Source organism: Telmatherina bonti (genome assembly GCF_933228915.1).
Source record: "Telmatherina bonti genome assembly, chromosome: 23".
In the NCBI taxonomy this organism is placed as follows: Eukaryota; Metazoa; Chordata; class Actinopteri; order Atheriniformes; family Telmatherinidae; genus Telmatherina; species Telmatherina bonti.
In genome coordinates, this window is record NC_136632.1 from 12,380,185 (window position 1) to 12,407,875 (window position 27,691).

At 39.5% G+C, this 27,691-nt stretch overlaps 1 protein-coding gene across 1 annotated transcript in view; it reads right to left on the minus strand.

Moving 5' to 3' along the window:
- Nucleotides 1-27,691, minus strand: part of grm8a (glutamate receptor, metabotropic 8a) — a gene marked incomplete at both ends in the record, with an annotated part of 304,303 nt that overhangs the window by 176,776 nt on the left and 99,836 nt on the right. The window contains one exon of the mRNA XM_079263525.1: nucleotides 753-969. Within this exon, the coding sequence (XP_079119651.1) occupies nucleotides 753-969 (217 nt within the window). The remainder of the gene's footprint in view (nucleotides 1-752; nucleotides 970-27,691) is intronic.

The window sequence follows — 27,691 nt, forward strand, 5'->3', positions numbered from 1 at the left end:
AGAAAGCCAAAAGAAGAGAAACGGAATGGATTAAGAAAAGAAAAGAAAAGAAAAGAAAAGAAAAGAGTGGAATCAGGTTCTGTCAAACACCACCTGCTTCCACTTTAAATTGAGTTTGTTTTTCAGTTTGGTCTCTTTTGAGATGTGTGGGCGGTAAAGGGGGGTGGACCTCAGTATTTCTAAAACCTTGGATACGGCCCTGGAGGTTGCAACATGGCACAGTTACATGAGCGTAGGTCTTCCAGGACATGTTTATGCGTCTGTCGGCAATCTACTGGACAACCTGTAATTTGCACAAAGACAAAACTTTGACCATGGTTTCCATGGAAAGCTAAACAACAGGTTTTCAACTCAATCCTTGCTTTAGTTCCTCTAAAATTGCAGAGTACACCCCGTTATCATCTAACATACACAAAAGTCCACAACCAATGTATAACAGTTATCATGTGGAAACAGTGGATATGAAGTCGCTAGCTTGCCTCACAAGTGTCTTTTTTTGTGTATGTTGAAGTCCTTTATGCTGCTGTCATCCAGATTTTTAAAAAGGTGAAAAAGGTTGGCAAATGCTTTGTACAAGACAAATAGAGGTACAAGCCAAAAGGTGATGTAAAACTTCCACAAGTTAAGAAAAATTCTTCTCTCCAACGTGCACCATGTCTCAAAACCACACATATTTTGGAAACACTGATGCATGTCATGCAGGCTAAAACCTGTGCTTGGCTATAGCTGTGAAAACCAACGACAGCTCCTACCAGTTTCTCTGGAAATCTGGACGAAGGCCTCCACACCGCTTTCGCCATAATTGCCCTCTGAGGCGAGCGTGGACACGTAGTTCCACTCCATCGCTGTGACAATGTCCATCATGGCTTGAGCCTGGTAGGAGTCTGGCGGCACCACACGGGAAAAGAAGTCATAGCGGCTGTTGTCACTCAGCTCAGGAGCTGTGGAGGCATAGCTGATCTGGGGGATCTGGAGAGGTAAAACAGTAAAGAAGAAAATAGCTATTAAAGCAAGTTTATGTGTACAGCACATTTTATGTACGAGACAAGGTGCTTTACATTAAAACGTAAAAAAAACCATGGTGCAGGACACATTAAAAACAAACTAAATATATATAGATGTATGTATACATTGCAGAAGCAGGACTGAGAATGAGTGTGAATATGGATGACATAAACAGTTGACAAAAAGGTTAGTTGCAATGTAGAGTGTCATTTTTGAACCCTGCTGTCATGACTGACAGATTAAGGGTAGTGAGATGATCTGATGCTGCAACAGAGACAGGGAAGACATCAACGACTAGACAGCAGGACAGATTGACAAAAAAAAAAAAAAAAAACCCACAAAAATAGATAAGAGGTTGACAGAGTGACAAAAGACACACTCACACACAAGGAAACACACATACATGTTGATGGTGATAGGTAACGTAACAGGCCGAAGGTGTTTAATGGCTGACAAGCAGATTGATTTTACCCCCGATGGAGGGGGACAGCTGGGTGGAAAGGGGGGGGTCACCCTGTACTCGCCAACATTCACAAACACACATTAATGTTTGCTACGTCTCATTGGCATTCATCAACAGTAAGATTTCACTGCCAATCTTGACCAAAGCATCAGAGCTGTCAGCTGTCTTTTACACAAACATACACACACATATAAAAGCGCCTTTAACCGCAGAACACAGCAAACCCCACCGGTACAGCGTGAAAAGTGTGAAGACAATGCATATAAGTGTGTATAAGTGTGTATTTGTGTGAGACTGGAGTGTTTCTGAAGCGCATTACTCACTGCTTTTATTCCCTTTAGGCAGCATGTGAAGTCTTTGTCATCCTGCATCTACACTTGTCCTTTGCCATTTTAAAAAGGTTACATTTTTGTTTTGCAAGGTTTGCTGTAAGCTGCTCAAAATTGCCTTGGATTTCAGGACTCTATTGCACCAGGAAGCTAAATTAGGTCTTTACTTTAATACTATCCACACTTAGAGCTGAAGGAAGACAGTGTTCTGAGGATAAGAACACTGAAAAAGTCATTAATCAGATTGGAGTGGGAAGAGAGCTATACATTTTATAAAAGAAGATATATTTTCACTTCTGATTAACATAAAATGTTGCATTTTTGTAAGGTAGAAATTTTCATTTTTGGGGGCTTAACAGGGTAAATAGTGAGCTGTTACCCATAAACACCTTGTATGCTTAGAAAAAAGGCTATCCAATGTGTTTTTTTCATATATATATATATATATATATATATATATATATATATATATATATATATATATATATATATATATATATATATGTGTGTGTGTGTGAGATTATTACCTTTCACTACCTTTTATTGGCAGGTATGAAAACCAGTAAGATTATTTAAAACTTGGCATTTTATTGAAATTAATGTCAAGGCATGACTCTAGGTCAGCATCTTATTACTTCAAGTCAAAGGTCATCATGTAAGATTATGCCGCATGATTCATATAAGGTTAGTGTAAAAAGTAAGGGAATTTGTGTTTGGTGGATAATATCTTTATTTTTGGCAACAAGACTTATACTGCTGGAAAGTCTGTTTATTTCCCTTGTAAAAATGGTGCCCCTTTTTTAAGCAAAATGCATTTCTGGGATGAGCAAAGTTGAGAATTGTGTCCATGAAAAACATGTCAAGTCTTCTGTACGTGCCATAAAGCATATTCTGCGTCTGACTGTTGTTTGGTGTTATTTAATGGACTGGGTGACTGAAGTCTGAAAAGATAAGACATAATGGCAATTCAAGATTTTATTCATTCAACAGATAAAAGTACATGTGGTAAAAAAAAAAAAGCCCAGTTCTAACAGCCCAGTGATTCTTCCTCATGCGGATCACCAGCTTGGCCACACACTGCGGTGAGTTAGCATCCTGTTTTTCAACCTAAATTTCTCCCAAGTCAGACAGTGTTGTTAAGCCACATTAATACCAAAAGCTCACCCAAGCTGGAGCTGCATGTGTTACATTAGACTGAAGTCAGGACTGGAGGCAAGCTATTCCATCCTGTCCCCTCCCTGGAGTGCTCTCTGAATCTCGTGCTTTGGGGGTGAGCTTTGTCAAGTTTGAAGATACAGTTCAGTCCCAGTCGGAGGGAAATCAAGAATTGAACCACTGGTTGTAGAATCTCATTTTGCCATCTCTCTGCATTGAGATTTCCACCAAAGATGACAAGCCTTGTTGTTTAACAGAGGGAGGAACCACCCTACGCAAAATGTGCCAGCTGTGTCATATACTGTATGTGAACCTACCGGAAGCAGATATAAATGACGTATTCTAGGAAGATAAACACAAAACTTAAACAATTAAAAACACACTTTGAATATGATGTACCTTTTAGATATATCTTCATAGGGCATAGTAATTTACCAATGAGGTGGGACTCATATTTCTCCACTGTAACGACTTATACTGAGACCCTACCATCCCAAAACCAGTGTACCATTTGAATGCTTTAGCAGGGTCCATGTTTACAGGAGCAGTTAATCAAACAGCTGTCTGCGCCGGATGCTTCTGGGGTATCAGAAGCTCAAAGGGTGAACAGCAGAATAAGCTGTTTTGCATTGGTATAGAAGGTTTGTAAAGTTTTTGTAGGCATCATCCACATACTCAACATCTCTGTGTATCTACTGTTTAGTATTTATGTTTGCATTTGTTCTTAAGCCCAGTGTTGTGTTCAGCACTTTGGTCATCATGGTTTAAAATGTTTTAAAAGTGCTGCATATATAAAGTTGGACTGGACATAGTCCATATTTATTTGTCACACATACATTCTTAAATAGAGCACTAGACAGAAACCTAAAACTATTCTTTGTTTTTCAACTGAAAAGAACCTTTTCATTGGTCTTAAAGTGGTTTTCCAAAGTTTTTCATTGGAAATTGACTTCAGTTTCCCCCATTTTCAGTCTCGTAATTGTACTTCACAGTCTTCAGAGGAATACGTTCACCCATGGTTAAAAGGGCACCAAACTGAGGGGATTAGACCATGTTTTGTCAGGGGAAAAAAAATAAAAGAATCCGCACACCAGATCTCGAGTATAGATTTATATTCCCTGCCGTTTTCAGTGACAGCCCTTCTTCAAGGCCTGAGACTTTGGATAACACAACGTATAACTGAAAAACACAGCAAAGAACCCTTTTCAGTGGCTTTATTAAAAACCACCTGTTGCAAATTCCCTGAAATTGCTCCAACTTGTTTAGTAGCATCTACAAAACCATGTATAACAACATTTGACAGCCAAATAAATATCTTTGTTCTTTTAAACAAGGGCCTTTCCAAAGAGGTATTAGCTGAAAACTTGTCATATCTCTGCATTGTGTGCAGCATCTGTCAAAAACTGAGGAGTTGGTGCAAACAGGACTGAAAATAAGAGGTGGCAGGCATGAAAACAAGCCATCTGAAGCAGATGAAAAGATTCCGAAAGAGAGAGCAAAGACCTGACACAGGACCTTGACTCTTCAAGGTCCTGCTTCACTGTTACTGTTATCTCAAACATTTGCCCAAAACCTTCAGTGAATCATTTTTGTTAAAAAGAAAAAAAAGTGATGTGTATGATTTTTTTTCTTCTCTGGACCTTCAGTCAATGCGACAACTTGTCCCTGAAGCCTGAGATGGTCTTCGTATATTGATGGAGAACATTAAGGTGTGCCAAATTACACTAAAGCTGCACTGACAAATGGAACTGGTCTTATGAAGGGATAAGTCCTCCTCGGATCCTGGACTTCAGCACGATTGAAGGGGTTTTGGATGATCCTGACTATAGACCATTTAAAGAAATCACAAAGAAACCTGTAGGGTTCAGACTGCACAGAGAAATGTATTTGGTCCAACTGCTAAAGTTCATGTATTTCAATTTGATGACAATTTTATATTCAACTGCATTATGTTTCTGTAACTTTTACCAGAAAATAAAATTCAGAAGAATGAACAACACAGAATTAATGTCATACTGCTACTGCAATTTACCCAATACTAAAGAATGTGAAACTCTAGAAAAGGTTTCTGTAAAACTGTTGTTAACGTTTATGAAAAGTTATAAATAAAGTTTATGCAAAATGTTTCATAAATTGTATCTAATACTGTAAACAAATTACAAATACCCCATGTTCCAAACATATTAATGTACACATTTAAACTTCCATTTACTTTTGCCAAAGTTTTTTGCTTCGATAAAGAGCTGCATGTTTTCTATTCTCCTGGCACAAAATGCAGAAATTAAAGGATTGGCTTCAGACTTTAGTACAGTACAACTCTTAATTATATAACTTCAAGAATTAGCACACTGGAAGAAATAAGAGACCTAGGTGTGTTGTGTTTGTCTAACAGGGAGATTAAAAACCTTGGCGTGGCGATGACTTTAGGAAAGACTTTGGCAGCAACAACATTCAACACTCTCCTCCACTCAGCGTTGCCATGGCAGTGATGTTTACGATAAGGAGGCTGCATTAGGAAACATTTATCTGGGGACAGAGTTGCTTTTATTTGTCTCTGACTCCACAGCATTTAGCACAACAACGAAGTTATAGTTTGTTTTAAAACTGAGGGATCTGTTCCAACTGATCCATCAGCGTGCGCGACCTCCATGAAAATCATCAACAATGGAACTGGGACGTCTCTTTTCTTTTATAGCAGCAGGGTATCCAGTTTTAGGGGGGAAAAAAACTACTTGTGATTTTCTGTTGTAAGAAAACATCTCACTTTTGTCAGTGAGCGTAGGAGTTTGTGTGTGGGACATCCGATTCCTGTTATTAATCTGCTCCGCCTGGGGAACACAATTGAAAACTTCCATAAAGCCCAGGATGTGTATGTATAATTTATATTCAGAGAATAGATACAAACAAATCAAAGCCAGCCTGATAGATGGGAACAACTTCTTTAACAACTTGTGTGCATGTGGCTCTCCTCTGTACATCCCTTTGTTTGTGTGCATCATTGTGTGTGCTGTCCTTCTACTCTGCGTACATTTAAATATGCAAACACCCCTTTCAAAGAGAAATAAAAGCTTGGCTGCAGGAATATTGGATATTTGTCTGTTTGCAACAAGGACAGGAAAGCAGCCCAGCAACCTGGGCAAACCTGATACTTTGATCTTTTGTTGTTTCACTCCTTGACTGGAAAACACACCAACACAGACACAAACTTACTCTTGCACACACCGCATAGTCATTGTCTAGTCGTATAGCCCAAGTCATTACTGCACGAATGGAGGAGAAGCAAAAGACAGAGGAGTAAAAGAGGGAGAGCCACATTACAGATTCAGTTAAAACCAGGACTGCCTGCTGGAGGCATAGCACCGTCTTCCACACCTGCATATTCTAAAACCAAACATCTCTGCAGACATTTATGTGTTCCCACATGCACTGATCTGCCAGAAGTACACGTACTGTGTGTATAAGCTGAAGAACCTACTTAGCCTGAGCATGTCTAATGTCATGTAACATTTGAGTGTTGTAAATCATTCATGTTGTGCGAGTTGCCAATGGCTCTGGGCTTTTTTCAAAGCAAGTGGAGTCGGAGTAAGAGGTGGGAAATTAAGGGCTTGGTTGCGCCGCATCGCCAGGGAAGAAGATTATTCCTTCAATCCCCTTTATTCCATTTGCTCTAATGAATATGTGTGAGTGTAGAAAATGGGAGAGAAGTGAGAGGTAATAAAATACAACAGGCTGATGTGTTGTTTCAATTAACATTTTCTTAATCTCACACATTTATCATTGAGGTGATGCTCCTGCATTTTTTATACCCAACAGTTATTTACATTAAATTGATGATCTCTAATTCCCAGAGTCACGCCAGTCTATCACTTTCCAAACTGAAATAATATTAATTACTGAAGGGATTGCCATCAGTTCTAATAAACACTAAAATTCTAATGACTTTAATTAGGTGGTGGGCTGTGGGTGGAGTTCTTTTAGCATTACGGCATCAAAGTCACTGGATGCAAAAGAAAAATGTGTTTAAAACTAGTGAGAAGATTAACTGAACAACAAGAGAAGAAGTCAGCTTCATTGCAGGAACCAAAGACACACTCAAATCTTAACACACCTCCTAATCCATCACAAGGTTTCTTGAGAGGGGCAAGGACACGTTTCTACAATTATCTCTTAAACACAATAGAAATCCTGCAAAAAGTTCACATAAGACACCTAAATAAATATAAATCCAGCTAACAGGTAATAAAAGACTTTCACAAGCTGTGATATTTGGCAAATATCCCAATCCAGCCGCTCCGCCGTGCAGCACCAGGATGGTAAACATTTCACTCCTAAAAATCAAATATGCTTTATATTGCAGCTGCAGCCTCCATGACTTTGCAAGAAATCAGGGAGGTTCACGGTTTAATTAAAACTGGACCCTTACATTACGAGATAGATGAGTCGTACATTGGTATCAACAAAGGTCTCAGAGGGGGTTTCCCTTCTTCATGGGGAATTAGTGTGGAATTGATTAAGCCATTAATCACAATATGAGTTGAGCACCTTTAGCAGAACTAGCTACTATCTTTATTTGGCTTTTTTATGTGCAATGAAGTAGAATTTATGCTCAAATACTTTCATACATTTCTTTCACGTCATCTTTGGTATCCAAAGTTGCTTTGCTGCATTGCAAAGTGAATCCTTTATGATGTTGCAACATCGCGAGAATGGAATTTAGAGATGCACGCCCATTGCAGATTAGTGTCGAATAATAAAGCTTGTTCATTTTTTCCAATGTTTCCATGACATGAATGAAAATTTTAAAGGCTTTAAGGCACAGAGCTCCTTACAGTCTATTTTTAGTCAAATTCTAGTGCACACATACATCCAACACTCATTAGAAGTCTAAACTCAAAACTTTTCACCCACAAAAACAGATTAATTCTTAATAAAACTGTCCTTAATTAAAGGGCTGCAACAATTCCCCATCCATGAAAAGAAGCGGGCTAATCATGTCTACTTTTGTTGAGTGCTGGTAGATTTGTTCGTTTTAAAAGCATCCCTAATTGCCACGTGGTTTTTCCAGAGAACTCTGCAAGAGTGAAAGCAACATAAACAATAGAAATCCAACATCTGTGAAGTCCTGCCACAGTAGACAGTTGGGTCTGTCCGGTCTGTTCCTTAATGGCTTTGGCGGTAGAGGGGAACAGTTTCCAGCCCTCACTATAGATCAGACTCAATCCCCACATGGGAGCAGAGCAGATAACTAACAGCCAGATTTGGACTCTAACAAACCTAATGATCCGGGCCAGTCGCTCTTTCTGTGCATCCTCATAGCTGTGGACCTAAGCTGAGAAAATTCCCTACACAGAGTTGTACTCATCGTCACAGAGGGACCACAGACATGAAAATACTGTCAAACAAACCATGCTAGTGGAGATGTATCTCATAAACACTTCTGTATGGTCAGCAAAGCTTGTTAAAATAAACCCAACATTACTAAAAATAACCCCCTGAGATGCCACTGGAAAAGCCCATGGTGCAGTTTTGATTCTTTCAATTCCCAACCCAAAGGTTTTTTTTAAACGTTTGTTATCATGTAAAGACCCGACAGAGGTATGATTTGTGACCTGAACTAGCCCTTGCCTGTGTTTATGTGTGTGTGTGTGTGTCTGGCGGTAATGGAGCTGTCTGGGGGCCAGACCCTGAGCATTAGCTTGATAGATGGCAGTGGTGTGAAGCTAATTAACCCCGGTGCATTACATACATACACATCATCTCTGTATCTTACAAGCACAGTAAAACAAAAGTGTTATAAATGAACATTAACACCAACATGGTCACTGCGAGTCAGGTGTACTGAGACTGCTGAGGTTTTTAAACAGTAAAATCCATCAAGCAGGATGAATTAAAACATACGACAAACTATTAAATACTGGACTTTGCGGTAGATTTGTCACCATCAGAGAAAATATGCTCTGAGTCAAAATGACTGAGAATGAGAAATGTCTCGTAATCAGAGCATAGAAACCAAAACCTGGAAGGTACACATGCTGTAAATTGATCTGGCTGTCAGGATCCTTGGTTTGAGTTAGTTTGGAGAGTTATGTCCTTCCTCAGAATAGGATTCAGCCTTTTAACAACCAGCCATGGTCTCTGTGTAATGAGGGGAGCACTGGCATCCAGGGACCTTACCAAGCTAATTTGCCAGAATGAAGACTGCTGGAGCTGAGATTTGGGTGTCTTTGCTCTGGCTAACCCCACTGTGTCTGCCTAAAGCCATCTGTTCCTCCTTTTCCTCTCAGTGACTGTCCTTTTCCCTTCTCACCTGTCTAAATCCATTATATTTTACTCCTACTACGCTGATTTTTCAAGGGTTTTTGGATTATGACTATGACATGGAAAGCATGTTACGCAATACAAAAATAGAAAAAAATTTTTAAAAAAGACAGATTTCAGGTTAAAATGAAAACATATCATTTCGGAAAACACAGCAAAAGAAAAAAACAAGGCCAGTTTTGTAAAATCGCACAAAGCCCAGGTCTCTGAATACCACATTTACATCAATATGAGCTGCTCAGTCAAACATTTATATTCAGGACACAGTTTGTGAGGAAAATGTATGTTTTGTTGGTGCTGAATCTAAGGCTATGTTCAGGTCTCAGTGCTCAGTTAAGATATTTTGCTGAGATTCTTCCTTTGCATGGTTGTTCACATTACACTTTAAATCAAACTCCAGTCAAAGTGCGCTTGGAGTGTGAACAAAGCGCAGCAAGTTTCACCGTTTTCCATATTTGCCCATGTATTCCTGGCATAACCCTGTCATTTGAGTGTGTATAGCTGAATACAAGCAGAGCGAGGAAGAAATGAAGGAGAAAAAAGAAAAATACACAAATCCAAGATGAGACAACAGTTCCTTGCGATTCTTAGTTCTGGTTCTGGTAACTACTTAGCAAAATAATTTTTTTTTTATGATTGGTCTATATTTTGTAAATCGTATTGCCCCCTTATCTTTCTTCTTTAAATCAACCTCTTATGCTGATGCATTTAGAAAAACTTTTTATCTCTTCTTTACTTACATTCAGAAATGGCTTTTAGTATTTTGCATGTAGGTTTACTGTATTTTTTACACTTTTTTGTATTCATTCTAAACTTTTATTTCTAAAATTATATCAAATCACCTTTTTTTATCGTCTTTGATAAACTGGCAACCTGTCTAGGGTGTACCCTGCCTCTCGTCCAATGATTGCTGGGATGGGCTTCAGCCTCCCATTGACCCTTGATTGGAACAAGCTGTTAAGAAAATGGATGGATGTTTTTATGGTGGTTTGCTTCTCTCAAATTCAACTTTTTCTCTTTTGTTGTATTTTGCACCCCATGCCTGCCATGGTTTTGAGCTTACAAGAGGGTCCGTAGCAGGTTATTACAAAATGTGAATAGCCTGTCCTACACATACATGTTTAACATGGTTTATAAGATTAGGCTTTTATTACGAAGCTGTAATAACATAGCCAGGATATCTGTCCATTACCTGAGTCGGCTTACTCTGAAATTCACAATCCTGTTAGAAGCTATGAAGCTGGTTATTTCAGCCAAGGGTTTTCCCATCTTGATCAGTATGCACTCACATAAAAGGGTGGAGTTGGCAGCATCTGACCAATCGCAAACACGGAGGAACCCTGCTTAGCAGCTACTTAACTATGGAGGAGGACACAATTATTCTTCACAATTATTCTTGCCGAGAGCAACCCTGTTGCCACATCAATGAAAGAAGGCTGGAAGAAAATGACTGACTGTTAATAAGGAAATTCATTCGATTATACAATATTAATCCGTCTTTGGTGCCCTTTCTTTTCCACTATATATATCAGGTTCCTTTGAAGTGTAACACCACCATGTGAGCATGTTTTGTGTTAGAGTATTTATTTATCACTGTGACGTCACGAGCAGTGACGCAGTTTCATGGTTCTGTAGTTTTGCCACGTGTGAACATCATTATTAACCTCATTAGTTCAGATGCAACCCTAGTAGAGCTGAACAGATTTGGGAAAAAGACAAGAATATATGCAAAAACATACATCAGCACTATCAGTATTTCCTTACAGAGTCTCTCTTGTATCGATTAAATCAATCGAGTTTATTCTATATGTTTTTAAGCCCATTAGTTGATAAATGAAGCGCAGTGTATTCAATGAAAACCAGTGCCTTGGACATAGGATGTCATCAAGCACATCAGGAGGATGCAGGTTAGTCGTTTCATATGAGTTACCATAGTGATTTTTGCTGGCAAGAGGTGAACCAGCATTGTAGGATGGATAAACCTGAAGTTACTTTGATGAGAGAAAAACCGAGTTTTGTATTACCGGCCTTTTAGTGTATCACAGCTTTTACTGCATCTTGTCAAAAACATCTGTCTGGGAATACTTTATTGATCAAAAACTTGCATTTAATGCGGAAAAGCAGAAATTCGGAGCAATTTAATGGCAAAAAAAAATGGCACAAAGAGAAAATGAGATCAACCCCATTCTATCTCAGATCACTGTTTCTCTCTCTAGGGCAGAGATGGTGTTTTAACCGCTGCTGAACAACAAAGATAGTCCCTTTACAGACTTGGTTTAATGCCCACAACCATCACAGCAAATTGAGAACAGAATATCAGCCCGTCGTTTGTTTGTTGGCAAGCAAATAAAAGATATTAGACAAGATGGGAAAAGAAAGAACGAAAGAAAACAGGAGACAACAGGTAATTAAAAAAAAGGAAATAAAGCTTTGATGGAGCCTATAGAGAAAAGAGCTGAGAAAGCAAAACCACAGAAAAAAACAACACAACCAAGTGTCAGTGGGCATGAGGCAGGACGAGGGAAATGATGACAAACTCTTTGCCGCAGCAAAGAGAAAGAAGCGACAGAAAACACAATGAGAGGGAAGGATGAGAGAGAAATAATGAGGAGATGTTTAGCAGAAGCATAACGACTAAAGAGGGGGCAGGGGAAACAAAGAAAATAAAAGAGGACTGATGAGGAGGAAAAACTAAGCATGGAAAAATGTTGCAGGGAAATAAAAGGGGTGGCAGAAGAGAGAAAGTCACAAAGAAGCCGAACGAGGGGAAACTGAGATAATTGGTGCAAAACAACAAACAGCGGCAGGGGGTAAAGCTATGTATACTCCTAGAAAAAGGCTTGACAAATGAAAGAGACGAAATTAGAAGAAAAAGCTGTTTAAAATGCCAACAGGTTAAGAGAAAAGAGAGATGACAGTGACTAGAAATGAAAAACAAAAAGGCATGAAAACAGAATCGTAATGTGGGATGAATACGAGGGAGGGAAGACAGATAAAAGAAAATCTTTACAGAGAATCTTCAATAAGACAGACAAGTAGACATGAGGTCTAACCTCATACAGTTCTCCATTTAACACCTCTAATACATAGTGATTTCTTTTTCACACTTGAAATTATAACCAAGAAAATGCCCTATATTTTGGCTGTTTGATCCAAAATTAGATTTGTGTTCATTCATATGTCTTAAAATCCCCAAAACTTTGATGATGGACCCAATTACTGGTTCTATGAGCTCTCTTTTAAAAAAAAAAAAAAAAAAAAACACTGAATTTATCTTGGAGTCTGATAAATGGTGGGAGTGAATGAACTCCCCAGTGAGCCATTAATTCCCTGAAGCTCTTCAGTGGCACACTGTAGCACAGAAGGTGTTTGTGCGATGATGATGATAATACCTCCCCGCTGAAGTCGTACGGACTTGCCCAGCTAGACTATTTCACCCGTCTGCTTTAACTCAGAAACCAACCACCCGCTTCCAATGTTAGCAGCTTATTAAATGGCCACTGTCAGTTATCATCACTCCTATAATTATGCATCAAGTTGGCCATATTGTACCTACTACCAGGCTAAAGGGTGCACTTTCCATTTGATCATGACAAGTCACAAAGGAATCCTATTGCAGTTGTCTGCATGAAAGTGTGTAAAATCTGAAGGTTCTGTTCTGTTTCGTAAGGATTACACACCAATGCTACTTGTTTAGGTTTAGGAATCAAAGAGTTTAGTTAAGTAAGGTAAAAACATGGTTGGATTTGAAAATCTATAACTATATATATCAATACAGCTTTTTGGATGATGAGTCAAGCATGATTTGACAGACAAATTAGCTGATCAGAGATGCATTAGTGACTCCGAAAGCCGAGGAGAGAGATTATAGTGCAGTAACAATTCCGATACCAAAACATCCTCCATGTAAATTGTTTGTGTCAATATGGGCGTTTTGTGTTTTCTTTTTTTTTTTTTTTTTTTTTAGTGTTTCACATCATTGCCATCACACACCTCACATTGAGTAACACTGGTAGCATGCTTTATTTGACAGCACAACATGGGAAACTGGAGATGATGAGGAGAAAACAGTGAAACAGTAGCATTTCTTGTTAGCCTGTTAATGTAAATTAGTACGCTCCGTAGCTTTGACGGATACTAGTTGAGAACATATGCTTTTGAACAAATATTCTTTAGTAAGGCAAAAGTATTTTATTCTCTAATGGATCAACTAATTGATGTATTGGACAAACACTCAATCGCCTAAATATTGATTTGCAACATACCACACGCCACAGGGCTAATACATCAGTTCCCTCCGCAGCATTTAATATAGTCTTTGTATTGGAACTTAATTATGCAACTCCATGTTCCCACAAGTTGAACTCTATTAATAGATTAAATTAAACAAACCAACAATTAGCAGCCTGTTTGACCTTGTCAAATATTCTGCTTTCTCACATTTACAAGCAATTACAGGTAAGAATAAAACCAATATCCTGTTTTATGTTTTTTTTTTATTTTTTATTATTATAATTATTATTAAACCAGTCTGTGGAATCTGCAGACTGGAAGCTTTACTTCTAATTGAGATAAGACTGGGATGAATTGCTGCAATAAGTTGCTTTAGCACGCTTTAAAACAGTGCTATTAGTATCTGTGAAGCACTCATAAGTGGTGTTGGGCTAGTTCAGGTATTTTGTGCCAGGAAACATGACCTTGTCTGACATCTGTTCAGTGGGAACATGAACATTCATAAATACAGAACAGAAACTATGAGTCAAGCCCTTTCTCCCTCCCTTGCAGGTCTTACATGCTCGAGGTGACAATGAATTTACCACGATGACACCGAAAGTTGTGCGAGAGAGGCAGGGGCCGACACACCCGCTCACCGCCTCAGTTCATTTAAATTTCAAAAGGGAGCCTTATTAAAGAGTGCACTTAGTCTCTGAGAGATTTACAAATGCAGCAACTAATCTGCACCTGCTGCTGGGGGGAGGTCATGGGGGGGCTTGGCTGCAGGACAGGTGAGCGAAGTACAGTGCTGTTTCCAGAATCTCTACGAAATGAGACACACGCAAACAGAAACACTGAGAAAATACTGGAGAAAAAAAATGCGGCTCCTTTGAGTAAGTAAGTTTTGCAGGAGGAACATCTTTGTTCGTGCACACACATACTCACTAATACACACACCTAATGTCCAAATCACTGGCAAGAAAAGCCAGAAGACCGGAGGCCAGGGACCTGAGGCTACAGCCTTTAATAAATCTGTCAATACATCATTGCTTTCTCACTCAAACCAACACATGTAGAGCTTAACACACTCACCAAGACACCCCTGCATCACACATTCTGAAGTCAACGCAAGCTGCCACACACTGAACAAGCACCCATCTGTCCTCACCTGACTTTAAATGCCCTAAATACAAAAGTGTTGGTCCATAAAAACACATGGCAACTGCTTACATAAAAACACACACACATAACCAGGTGTCTCTAAGAAAGAAAATACATCCTCATCTGATCATAACTATCACTGAATACCTTTCAGTGTGGGAATGTTGACAGATTGCTGAAAGCTGCACTGGCTGTGGCCTCCTGTCATTTCAGCCTTCTGACATGGGGACACTGCGGCAAACTGAACTATTTTAACGTCATTAAAACCAGGATGAACAGACTGGTACGGCATGGTATATCTGTGAATTAGAGAGCTGTTCTAATGACCAGACGTGCATTTGGCAAACAGGCAGAGACAACAAGAAAGCCAGGAAAAAAAAAAAAAAATGGTGAAAGGTAGAATTTTTTTCTACCTTTCACCATGTAATGGTGTAATGGTGTAATATATGTAATATATTTTTCAGCAAAAAGTTAAATTATATTTCAAATTAATCAATTAATCAGTGTGTACTTAGAAAACCTTCAGCTGTGATTCAAGGCTGCTTTGATTAAGCTCCTCCTCTCATCATTGGGTTTTTACGACTGATTAATATCACTGGAAATAATTGCCCTTTAAGGTTTATTGGTAAGTTTTCCATGTGCACTTTCTATTTGTTGTGTTTGGAGCATAGACTGTATATAAAGAGATGGAGGGAGCCTCCGTGACGTCACCCGTAGGTTTCTGAAGAGCTGAATTGAAGCTCGGTGAGCGGTTCCTACCATCGCCATCTTGGCAACGTCATGCGCCTCGTCTCGCTCGGAAAATATAAATATGGGCAAAGAGGTGGAGCTGAGCTGGGAGCTGTGAGTGTCATGGCGGATGATTGACATCGAGCGAACTTTCTGGAGCTAAAAGCTAACCGAGCTAATCCCGAGATAACGGGAGCTAACCAGCTAACGGAAGCTAAGTCACGTTGTTAACCAGTTGAAAACCACGGTTGTTCTACCGGAGATCGATACCTGTCAATCAAAAGGACACGCCCCTAAATATGCCGAACTTCGAGATTAAATTACTTTTAAACGGGCAAGTTAGAAAAAAAATTCACTCCCCCCACAGTTGTCATGAAGGTAAACCTGACTTATTAAACCGAAAATGGATTTTTAAACCAGGCGGTAAACATGTTTATTTCTGCCGTGAAGTTGGCATTTTTAACATGGGAGTCTTTGGGGATTTGTTCTGTTTTGGAGCCAGCCCCTAGCGGATGAAAGGGGAACTGCAGTTTTATGCACTTGCTCATAGGCTTCACTTTGAACCGCCAGATGTTGCCGCTTGGTTTGGAGCCATGTACACATGGGCTTGGCAGTAGGAAGATGCACACAGTGTGTACTTGCACCTCAAGACCTAACTGAACATCATAGGAGAAGAAAAGACAAGAGTGCTGTTCATGGATACTTCGCTTGATATTATAGCATGAACAAAAAACTAAAGGCAGTAGATTGAAACATTGATTAAAAAGAGTCGGTGGGTAGGTAGGTAGATCGATAGATCGATAGATCGATAGATAGATGCAATCATCCTGATGATTTGGTGTTGGCTACTTGTTTTCTTATCTTTTATTTTTGGCTCAACATGCCTTTGTCCACCATCTCATATAGCCTTCTGTTTGTGCACATTATTTGAATAATGTATTCCTCCCCAGCTGCACCATTTCAGCAACCTGACTTCTCATGCGCGAACACACACATACACACACACACACACGGATACGATGGAACCGCCGAACTAATTGATCCACAGCGGCCACCTGCAGCTTCTCTTCTGTGTTTTGTCTCACTCTGCACTTACACAAATGTGTCATCCAACAGTGCGATTGTGAGATTTGTGTTTGATAGTGCTTTCATGCAAGTGCTGACACAAGTGCGCGTGTGTCAAACATCATCCCCTGAGACCTGCCAGCATTCATTCAATGTGCTCCTGCATGCATACTTGTGTCCCGACATGCACCTGTACCTACAAATAGCACAGGTTCCTAAAAATCTACTTTTGCATGTATTATGTGTATTTTTACAATCATGCATGGTTCTCATTTATAAAAAGGAAATATGGCTTTTACAAAAGCATCCCTCTCTATTGAGCTCATTAGGCATTTATTCCCATTGTTGAACTTGTAAATGAACTCCATACATCATGCAATATGCCAACAGACCTACAGAGAAAGCACTTTAAATCTGTTTAATGAAAAACAAGTTAGCAGCAAATTAGAGGCTAATCTAGAAAATCTTTCAAAACCACTGGAGCATGTATTCTATGGTTATGAGATAAATGCACGATCCAAGGAAACTTCATAGAAATAAACACAGGATGAAAAATTTTACTTGCAGTGGAAATAAAACCGCTTCCTGAAGTGTATCCATCACGCACAGCAATATACTCACTCGACATAAAGTGTGTTGTCTTGGATTATTGTGTGAGTTGGGACTCCGCTGAGTATTAGCATGTAACCCATCACAGGAGACTCATCACTGGCTTAGCAGGCAGCCACTTTAGTCAAATTGTGTATATTACATTATGAACAGTTTAAAGCACTTTATTTATATAGCATTAGTTTAAAATAAAACCCATCCCAGAGTACTTCCCAAATGGATCATAACACCAGGATGTTATGATTTGAGAGTCACTAAAGTCAATTAAAATTGGCGCAAATATAACTCTGCAGTTGGGATTTTAAACTGCTACAAGGCGCACACACACACGCACACACAAATTCATCAGAAATGAGAATATGTAGCAAAATAAGCAGGATGGATGGTGTGTTTTATAAAATTCTGTAGAAGTCTCTTTCCATCTGCATCAGTGGCTTTTCCAATGTGTAAAGTGCAAATAGAGAAAAATCATTAAAGACACAAATGCCCACACTTTTATCGAGCCGCATTATATATTGCAGCAGCTTGAAAATAAACAAGCTGACAAATTACCACGCTGAATCAATAATCTTGACATGCCAACATTTCATTTTTTTTTTCTCCTATGAGGAGCCATCTCCTTTAAAATGTGTCCCAGCTATTTGAAATGAGCTTATAAAACTGAAGCATGCAAGTTGAAGGATATGATGTTTAACTAAAATTTGTATTTTTCTCTGAAGTGGCGGGCCATTAAAAGCGCGATTTAACTGCCCACAACTCTGCTTTCATGCTTGGCCTTTGTTTGTGTCACCTGTGTGCCTGTAGATAAGAGTTATTGTTGCAATTAGGGTTTAAGAAGTCCTTTCAGCTGCCTGGTCCCTGAAGGGCTCCAGTAGTCTGGGTCAGAGGGCAGCGTGCTATTAAACCTTTTGCTTTGCTTTTTGTGCCACAAAGTCATTGATACAGAAAAAGATTCAAGGATAAAAGTCCAAGTCCTGTGCTTTACAAGTTCAATGTTAGTGTTACACTTCACGCATTTTAGCTGCAAAACATAACAGCTACTGCCTTAGCAGCGATCAATATTTGACAGAAATCTGGTTGCTGTTGCTTTTTTGCATCAAAATCAAATAGAAGTGTCTTCATACTATGTGAATCAGCCAGTATTGTAACTCTGAACGCTGATACTGATGTCATTAACAGATGGTGCTGACTGATGTCATTGATCGGTCCACAGTTCAATGCCGCTACTTATCATGTAATGCTGTTATACTGCAAGGTATAAAAGCATACCTGTCATACCTTGAACAACTAAATCAAAAGTACAAGTGGTGCATTCTCATGAGAGACAGCCAAATAAAAAGTGAGCAAGTTTTAAAGAACAGTAAGTGTTTAGACGTATAAAAAAGGGAAAACCAATGCATGAGGCAAGGACTCCAAGAAACGGAGGTTGTGTTGTATTCTTAGCAACTGAGGGAAAAACTGACAAACTCTGATGTTTTAAGAGGAATGTTAACCAACACTTAATGGATTACATATTTATTTTTGCAGAAAGGTTAGGATTTTATCAGCCCATAGGAAAATAAGGCTATTTAACATCCAGGTTGCGTGCTCAGACACAGATATCTGAACTTGCTGCATGAGTCTCTACTGAAAACCTAAGAAGGTTGAAAAGGTTTCATGTTTGTATTTGGTCTTTCTGACATCTAAAATCTAACCCCCTCCTTACACACACATGCCCAAAAAGAAAGCTCATTAAACAACACTTTTACCTGCAGTGCAATATCTAAATTCAGGTACAGAAACGATTGGAACCCAAAAATGTGAAGTGGCACATTAACATATTCCCTTTACTACGTGTGATATTCCTCCCAAACTGGGATGTGGCCATGGTTAGAAACTGGCATATTTCATTTAGGGGACATAAAAAAAAACATGAATGTAAAAAAACACACAACCATCTTGCATGAAATCCTTTTTTTAGAGCGCTCAGTGTTTCAGGCGATGGTGTACAGTGGAGTACTATCATCATGAAAACACAACAAGAAAACTCTGAAAGCCCTTGAAAGGCTAAGCCGGGGTATGTACTTGAACTCAGAGGAGCATCTTTGGAGAGTATGAATGCTTCCAATCCACAACTGCTGAGTCTGAATGTTTGAGGAATGGAGAAAACCTGCAGAGTGTGAAAACTTTCCATCCATAATGCACAAATCTATAAATCACTGGAAAATCAGATTGCCTCCCCTTATTTCATGTCCTGTGCAAAGGTGGATGACATGAAACCCTCTGAATGCTTGTTGCGGAGCTTATTAAACTGATCCATCCTGGGGAACCTAACAGCTTGTCGCCACAGCAGCTCTCTTTGTGTGTTCACAAAGAAAACACACAAATGCACTCTGACATTTTACCATTTGTTTCAGGACTCGAACTGCAGTGCAGCAGATGGTGAGACGTTCCACTCATCTATTTCTTGTGCTCTCAACCATCACTAAATGGCCATTCATGTAAGCCCATCTACAGGTTAACACCGTTTACCAGTTTAAGTGGCAACTGATATATTTGGTGATTTTAATAAAAAAAAAAAATAAAAAAAAAAGTAGTTTAAAAAAGAGGAATTGCAAGTAGGGTTGCAGGAAATCTGTGAAGAAATAGTTGAGTTTGCTTCAGATTCTTTGTACATTGTGCGATTGTCATCTAATCAAATTAGAACTGATGGCAGATGCTTGCACCCAAGAACACCAAAACAGGTTTTCCATCAATGATAAAGTCATCCGCGTCCATGTCAGTCACAGATGGTAGCTGCTCAAATACAGTGTGCTCAGTGGAACAGGTGCACACCTTAAAAAACAGCTGCAGCATTACAAATAAAAATTAATCCACCTGCTTATCAAAGACGAGGTTAAGAGAGAGGGATAACCCACCCCTTTGCCAATGTTCCTCCATTAAGTCTCCCCACACGGATCACTCCTGCAACCCGTTGGGGATAGCGCAGGCAGGAGAGCTCGAGGACCAGCTCGTTATCTGCACCATATGGTCTCGAGGGAAGCGCCATCACTTTTATTTTTAGGGAATGAACACACTTGCAAGCACCTGCTGAGAGGAAGCAATTCCTTTACCCGATACCCCCATCCACTCACCAGCTAACTTTCGTGCACACATCAGCCCCCACGTGTCTTTGAAAGTCAACACGCACTAACTCCAAAACATTTCCTTTAATCGCCTCTCAGATCTGCTTTCCGCTTCGTCACAGACCCGGCGCACCATGTTGCCATATAAACTGCGGCGTAACTAAGACCCCCAGCGCCGCTTGTGACGTCCTCAGTTGTTTGGTCACTCCAAACCTGGTGTGTGACTCATTGTTGGCTGCATTAGCATGCGTGTAATTTCCTGGACCCTGAATGCGAATTCTTATTATTTGTGCATTCGCCGATTCTGTGTGCATGTGGAAGACGTGCCTGCGTGCATGAAAGTCTGACAATGTAATTAACTTATGTGGGCTGGCTTGAATATTGAAACGCGCTTTGGAGAGGTGTGTATGCGTGTGTGTACACATGTGTATTCAAGAGCATTTGAATGCAGCTAGCGGTGTGCCATTATGCTGTTAATGTGTCCATCTGAGTAACAGGCTGCTGTGTGCACACAGACTTAATGCACTAATGCAGTGTGGGCTAATAGAAGGAAGTATCGCTGAAATCACACTCTTTCAGCAGCGTATTAATATAATGGGACGAGTGCAAGGAAGGAGTAGGAAAGTAGGGAGGGGGAAAAAAAGGGTGGATGGATGATATTAATATAATCGGCGGGTGGGAGTAAACGGAGGCAAAAAAAAGAGGAAGAGAGGAAAAGGCATGAACGGGATAAACAAAATGAGTGATGTGGAAGTGAAGAGAGAGTTTGAGGGAGGATAGATGGATCAATATGAAATATTTATGATCGGGTGGAAGTAAAGGAAGCAATGAACAGAGAGATAAATGGAAATGAAAGAGCGCTGAATAGAATTGAGGAGGTTTCAAATCACAGCTCATGAATTTGATTATAATGACATGATAAACAAAAAGAAAGAAAAAGGAGAAGTTTAGCCCATCAACAGGATCCTGAGCCAACTGGCTGCCCGAGGAAAATAAATCAACCTGGAATGCGTTCATGGCGGCAACACAGTATTTGATTCATAAGTAAAATCATGGAAGAAATGAAGACAAAAATTAAATTTAAAGCTAACTGATGGCTCATTAGTGGCAGATTTACACCCAGATATAAGAAACCAAAAGCCTTGAGCATCATTAAGATTCAAAATTTGTATGTATTTTTTTAAATTTCACATTTGTATCAGAGTCTATTGTATTACCAAGAGTAGCACGATGTATGTACTTTGACTTGTCTAGATGGTAACCTGACAAAGCGCAGAAGTGCTTCAGGAAGAAGTTCAGTTGAAAGGTAGAACAACATTATTACAGAAGTTTTTCTTGTTTGTTGGATGTTTATCACCAATTGAATGGTTTTATTTTTAGAAGCTTTTCTTTACCATTTCAGAACTGGTCCCATATTAACTCCACAAAACCTTTATCTTAAAATACTTACAATCAACCAACAATTGGCTCATTTGTATTTAGCTGAGAACCATCCTTCTGTCTCCCTTGTTTCCTACTTGATTTATCCTCCATGAGGAAGCGTTAGTTTTCACAACTTTTTCTTCAAATGCTCCATTTCCTGCCTCTGATGAGTCATTTTCCTCTTCTAAACTTCCAACATGCCGATACCAATCCTTCTGCTTTCGTTTCTTCCTGACGTAACTACACTTTCAATAATCCCAAATAGAAGTTTAAACCACACAAGGGACTTGAACTCACAGATATTTAAAGTATAACTGTGTTGGCAATGTCTCTAAAGCCAAAGAAACTGACTGTTGTCTCAGATATTGGACAACATCGTTACTGGACATATTGACTTCAGACAGAGGCTTCTTCAACCATCCTACACCAAAAACCATTACACGATGCTATTCCATCCCAATATGATAATGCAATTACCACGTATGGCTAATGGTATTCATTTAACTTTCCTTAAGTTATATCATAGCAATAAAGATTTTCCTTGGGATTGAGCAAGTGTTTAATTAAATTAAGAGCAGGTGCACCTTATCTTATTATGTTTGCTTTGTATTCCCATTTCTTCCACTCATGGCTTCATCAAGAGTTTCTTTCATTCTTCTTTAAAGTATGTGCAGAAAAATCTCAGGGGGTCATCGGTGAGCGTTGTGGGTTAACAGGCTACTTTTGGTCCTGTATAAAAGTCATGAACAATTACAGATTATTACTGAATCAAATACATTTATAAGTTTTTTTTTTGGTTGTTTTTTTTTTAAATTTGCTTTTTCTCATCATCTAACTTACAGCAATCATCACCTCTGCTCCACTCCCCAACCTCATCCATCTTTGTCCTTTCCATCTGTACTCCCTCGCTCCCCCAACGCCTTTCCCTACCTCAATTTCTCTTTTTACTTATTTACACCTCTGTCCAAACACCCCCGCAGATGTCCTGTTCTCTCTCCCCTCACAGCTCCGAACCCCACACTACCTGTGTCTTTATCCACTCAGACTGCAAGCCAGGGGGGCTTTGATCACTTGACTTTAAACGCGAGCGAACAAAACTGCTGCCTTTCCAACAAAAAGCAGCTGGGGAATCAGGTCTGATAAATTATTGATCAGTCATAATTAAAAGTGCTGCTGATATTTGGGAAATTCACATAGTTCTTCTTTCCTCGGTCTTTCTTTCCACTTGGAAACGCAGCTGAGGTCTGTTGTAAGAAATTGTGTGACTTCCCCGAGGGTCTGCCTCCTGTCCTGCTTTCTTTTCATTTCTCATAGTGATGTCCCATTTTCTCTGCGTCATTCTCACCAATTCTCACTCTCCATTCTCACATCCCCCATAACCATCTCCCATGCTGTTTCACACATTTCTGTTGCTGCACGCCGCTGTGCTGCTCGCCGTCACTCAATACCACTTTCCCCAATGATTCTGAAGCTGCAACCAACTTAGTTTAGTTTACGTCCCGCTAAATGTGTCTTTGTAACTTAAGGGTAAAATGTGTCGTCGTCCTACCTATTCCATCTCAGTCGTACTTGTTCCCTCACACTTATCACATTTGTCTTGATAAGCAGTCTGCCTTGAAGTGACATGTAGCCCAACTGGGAAGTAATTGTCTGGAGAAGCAGACTGTGACAACCAACACGCATTAGTCAGGTAACAGTGGTCCATGTTCAGCATTTATTCATCAGCTGCAGGCTTAAACTGTGTTTTTATGTAATATTGCTTTTAAACATCTGTTATGTGGCTTTTGTTGTGCACTTGTGGGGCAGAATGTGCACTGTGAATGCAGCAATTACTCTAGCCTATGTTTATTTTTAGCAATAGCCTCAACCACACCGTCTGGTGTTTGGTTTTATTTCTCCTAAATACATTCAGCGAGTTTGATGTTTTTGCAGAGATCTTTAGACAGAGGCCTCACTGTCTGGCAGGAAGTTGGATAAACAAAGCTGAGGAAGAAACTGTGAGCTATTTTCACACTGTAAAGCAACACAACGTGAGTTTCCAACCTTTAGACTCATTTTGGCGGCACACACATTCGTTCCACACATTCCTGGGTCCATTATTGACCATTATTGATTGTCCATTATTGACCCAGGCTCAGAAAATGCATTTCATAACTTTTGTGTTCCAGCCTGGAGAATCGTGTTACAGCTGCATTTTGCTTTATGGCACCGTGTCATATTCCAGCAACTAGATATTAACACACTAGTTGTTTTGGACATGCATCACGGATGATTCAGCACAGAAACCCAAGACTGCATTACGGGAGCAAGCGGGGAAAAGAAGGAGAGACAGTGGGAAGTCAAGAAATAAGTAGAAAGAGTCAACATCAGACTGGTTTTTTACTCAATGGAAAAAGCTCAGAATACAAGCAAAATGCCAAATTTGTCTCAAAGTGCAAGCGGCAACCGGTTAAAAGTGAAGCCTATGTGAAAGTGCATAAAACTGCAGTTCCCCCTTCATCCGCTAGGGGCTGGCTCCAAAACAGAGCAAATCTCCATAGACTCCCATGTTAAAAAGACCAACTTCACGGAAGAAATAAACATCTGGTTCGAAAATCCATTTTCGGTTCATAGGTCAGGTTTACCTTCATGACAACTGTGAGGGAGTGAATTTTTTTCTAACTCACCCATTTAAAAGTAATTTAATCTCAAAGTTCAGCATATTTAGGGGCGTGTCCTTTTGATTGACAGGTGCCATTCTCCAGCTTCAAGTGAGAAGAACGCAGAACAACCACAGTTTTTAGTCGGTTAACAACGTGACTTAGCTTTAGCCCGCTTACCTCCATTAGCTGGTTAGCTCCCGTTATCACCAGGTTAGCTCGGTTAGCTCTTAGCTACAGAAAACTCGGAGTTTGCTCGATGTCAATCATCCACCATGACGCTCACAGCGCCCCTCTTAGCTCCACCTCTTTGCCCATATTTGTATTTTCCGGGGCGAGACAACGCACATGCCTCTGCCAAGATGGCGATGGTAATAACCGCCCATCGATCTTCAATTCAGCTCTTCAGAAACCTACGGCACGGAGGCTACGTCCATCTCTTTATATACAGTCTATGGGTGATACCAGTGAGATAATCTTTCAATCTGCAGGAGTACCTTTTCAATACTTCTTGAATTTGATCAAATTCAAATCTTTTAATATTGTAATACCGTGGCAACTATCAAAGCATCAAAGCATTTGGCTTTATCCCTGTAAACATAATTTACTGTTTTATAAGTCCAAAGGTTTCCTGATTTAAAACAGTGAACGTGTTAAAAACTGGAGCAGAAACGCCTCTCACCTCCAAGTGAAGCATGTTACATACTCCAGGAGAAGCAAAGCTTTCACGAGGGCAAAATGATGGCGGACATGATTGAGGACGGTTTGCAGCTTGATGGTTCATGATGGTTCCAAGAACTGTTGTGTGATTGGTCAGACATTTGAAGTTGGCAAAGTTAACACAAAAAGCATGAAGCACGATGCATGAAGGATGTAACGGACAGTCTGTGTTTTTGCAGACGCAAGGAACAGTTCGTTTTAATAAAACAGCTGTTTGAGGTGGTGAAAAAGTATAACATCATTACAACACGTGGCATTTAAAGACATAGACCCAGGGATGTTTAAATTTGCAGATTTCCCACCCAGTTCCAGACAAAGCTTCTTGTAGAGTATGAATTTACCAGACCAGCAAGAACTTTTTTTTTCATGTCCTTGCAGCCTCGAGAGCAGGAATATTGTCCTCGCTTCTCATGAAGTATGCAACAAGTTTAAGCTTTGGATGCAGTTAAGCTCCTTATGTCTCCATGTCGTGAATAGTGTTTATGCCTCACTGAAAAACTGCAGGTAGCAAAGCCAACCACATGCAGAAAGTTACACAGAGACACACAGCATGCTGGATGGATTACATCAGGGGCGGGCAACTCCTCGACTGTCCTGCAAATGTTTGGAGTTTGCCTGCTGCAACACACCTGATTCAGATCAATGGCTACTAAGCAGACTTGTGCCGAGTTTGATGTCAAGCTCTGCACAAGTCTGCTCTGATGTGTGCCAGGTGTGTTGCAGCAGAGAAACTTTGAACATTTGCAGGACTGTGGCACTCCGGGACCGGAGTTGCCTACCCCTGGATTATATAAAGACACTCAGAACTGTAGAGTAGAATATCGAATCGATTGTCAGAATGAAGTTTTCTCAACTCAGCATTGGGAGTTGGAGAATTTTCAGTCATGTAAGTGTCTCTCTCAAAAAAGAAAACAGTGATTGTTCAATAATCTATTCATGGTAAATATAGAAGCAAAACATTAACAACCAGGGTGTTCAGTGTCATAAAAACGAAAATGAAAAAAGATCCTTCCTACATTTAGTTGTACCTTAATTTTATTGCATATAGTTTCAGTCCAAAAAAAATCCAAATCTTGTCCTTTCAGCTTCATTTGTTGAAGATTTTTCATCATTTTAGGTTTGTAGTCCATTCCAATAATGTTTGGATGAGGCTAAGCTACGGTGGCCCTGAAGTGTAAACCACAACAACAAAACAAAAAACACAAAATACAAAGCAAAAAAAATGCAACAAATTAAGAAACAGCAACAAATTGAAAATGACAACAAAAATTAAAAAATACACAATGACAAATTTAAAAAAAACACAACAAATTTAATTAACACTACAAAAAATTCTAAAAAACAACAAATAGAAAGAAAAAAAAACACAAAAAAAATTATAAAACACAATGACAAATAAAAAACGACAGCAAACTTAGAAAAAGCACAACGACATTAACACACCGGAAGAGGTAGGTACCAGCGAGCAACAAGAGAAATCGCTGATTGGACAATGGTGCCAGACAGCTTTTGAACCGGAAGTTGTTGTACTTTTGTACGTCGTTCAGTTTGGAGTAGAGGAAAGGCTGAAGTAGTACTAAATTTGTTGTGTTAAATACTACAGAAGTGTTCCAAGTAGTTTTAGTGTGCTGATTGAGACACATTTTGTGTGAAGTGTGTAATAATCAAAATATTCTTGGATAGCAGCAACTATGTTTGGGCTACGGGTTACGTTCATGTTTTGTAAACTGCGCTACACCATCGTCCAATCAGTGATTTCTCCTGTTGCCCGCTGGTACCTACCTCTTCCGGTATGTTAATGTAGTTGGGCTTTTTCTAAGTTTGTTGTCATTTTTTATTTGTCATTGTGTTTTATAATTTTCTTCATGTTTTTTTTATTCGTTGTGCTTTTTAGAATGTTTTGGTAGTGCTAATTTAATTGATTGTGTTTTTTAATTTGTCATTGTGTATTTTTTTAATTTTGTTGTCGTTTTCAATTTGTTGCTGTTTTTTTCATTTTGTGTTGCGTTTTTTGCTTTGTGATTGTGGTTTGCACTTCAGGGCCACCGTACTAAGCTAATCATGAGGTATGAAAACAGATCATAATGTCATTTCAAGGTGATAACTGGTGATTCAAGCAGCCTTCAGGAAAGAAAAACTGGGTAAAACCACATATATCCTGGCATGCAAAGTCCCTGTTCATGGTCAGAAGCTAACTATTTTCCTGATGAAGCGGCACCCTAAAAACGTCCAATCACTGTCAGAGTGTTCTAATCTAAAGAGTGCAGACCCTTCCTGTAACAGTGGGGGATTGCTCCTGACATTACAGCGACAAGAATCTGGAGGTTTTCACTCAGACACAGCTGAACACATGTCTGCATTTATCCAGGGCATGTCTTGCCTCTGACAGAGCATGAATCTCACTTCCCCGCATGCTGGCGTTTTCAACCTGTTATCCTGCAAAAAAGGAGGCTCTGAGAAGAAAGCATAGGAATGGGATCCCTCATTTGCAAAATAAAATGTTTAAAAGCAATCTTTCTCAGTGGAAGTTTGGAGATTTCCATATTTTAAACGTGCAAAAAATGTATAAACAGTTAAAAGACTCGTGAGGAATTTCTGCACAAAGTCGAGAAGCATCCTTATTTTTCTTTGTTACTGTATTTTTCATTGTTTAAAACCTGAAAATAATTCCACACTTTTTAAATAATTTGGCCTAATGATTCTCTCTTTTCCTTTATTCCTTCATTTTTATAGCAACTTGTGAGTTTTACAGAGCCT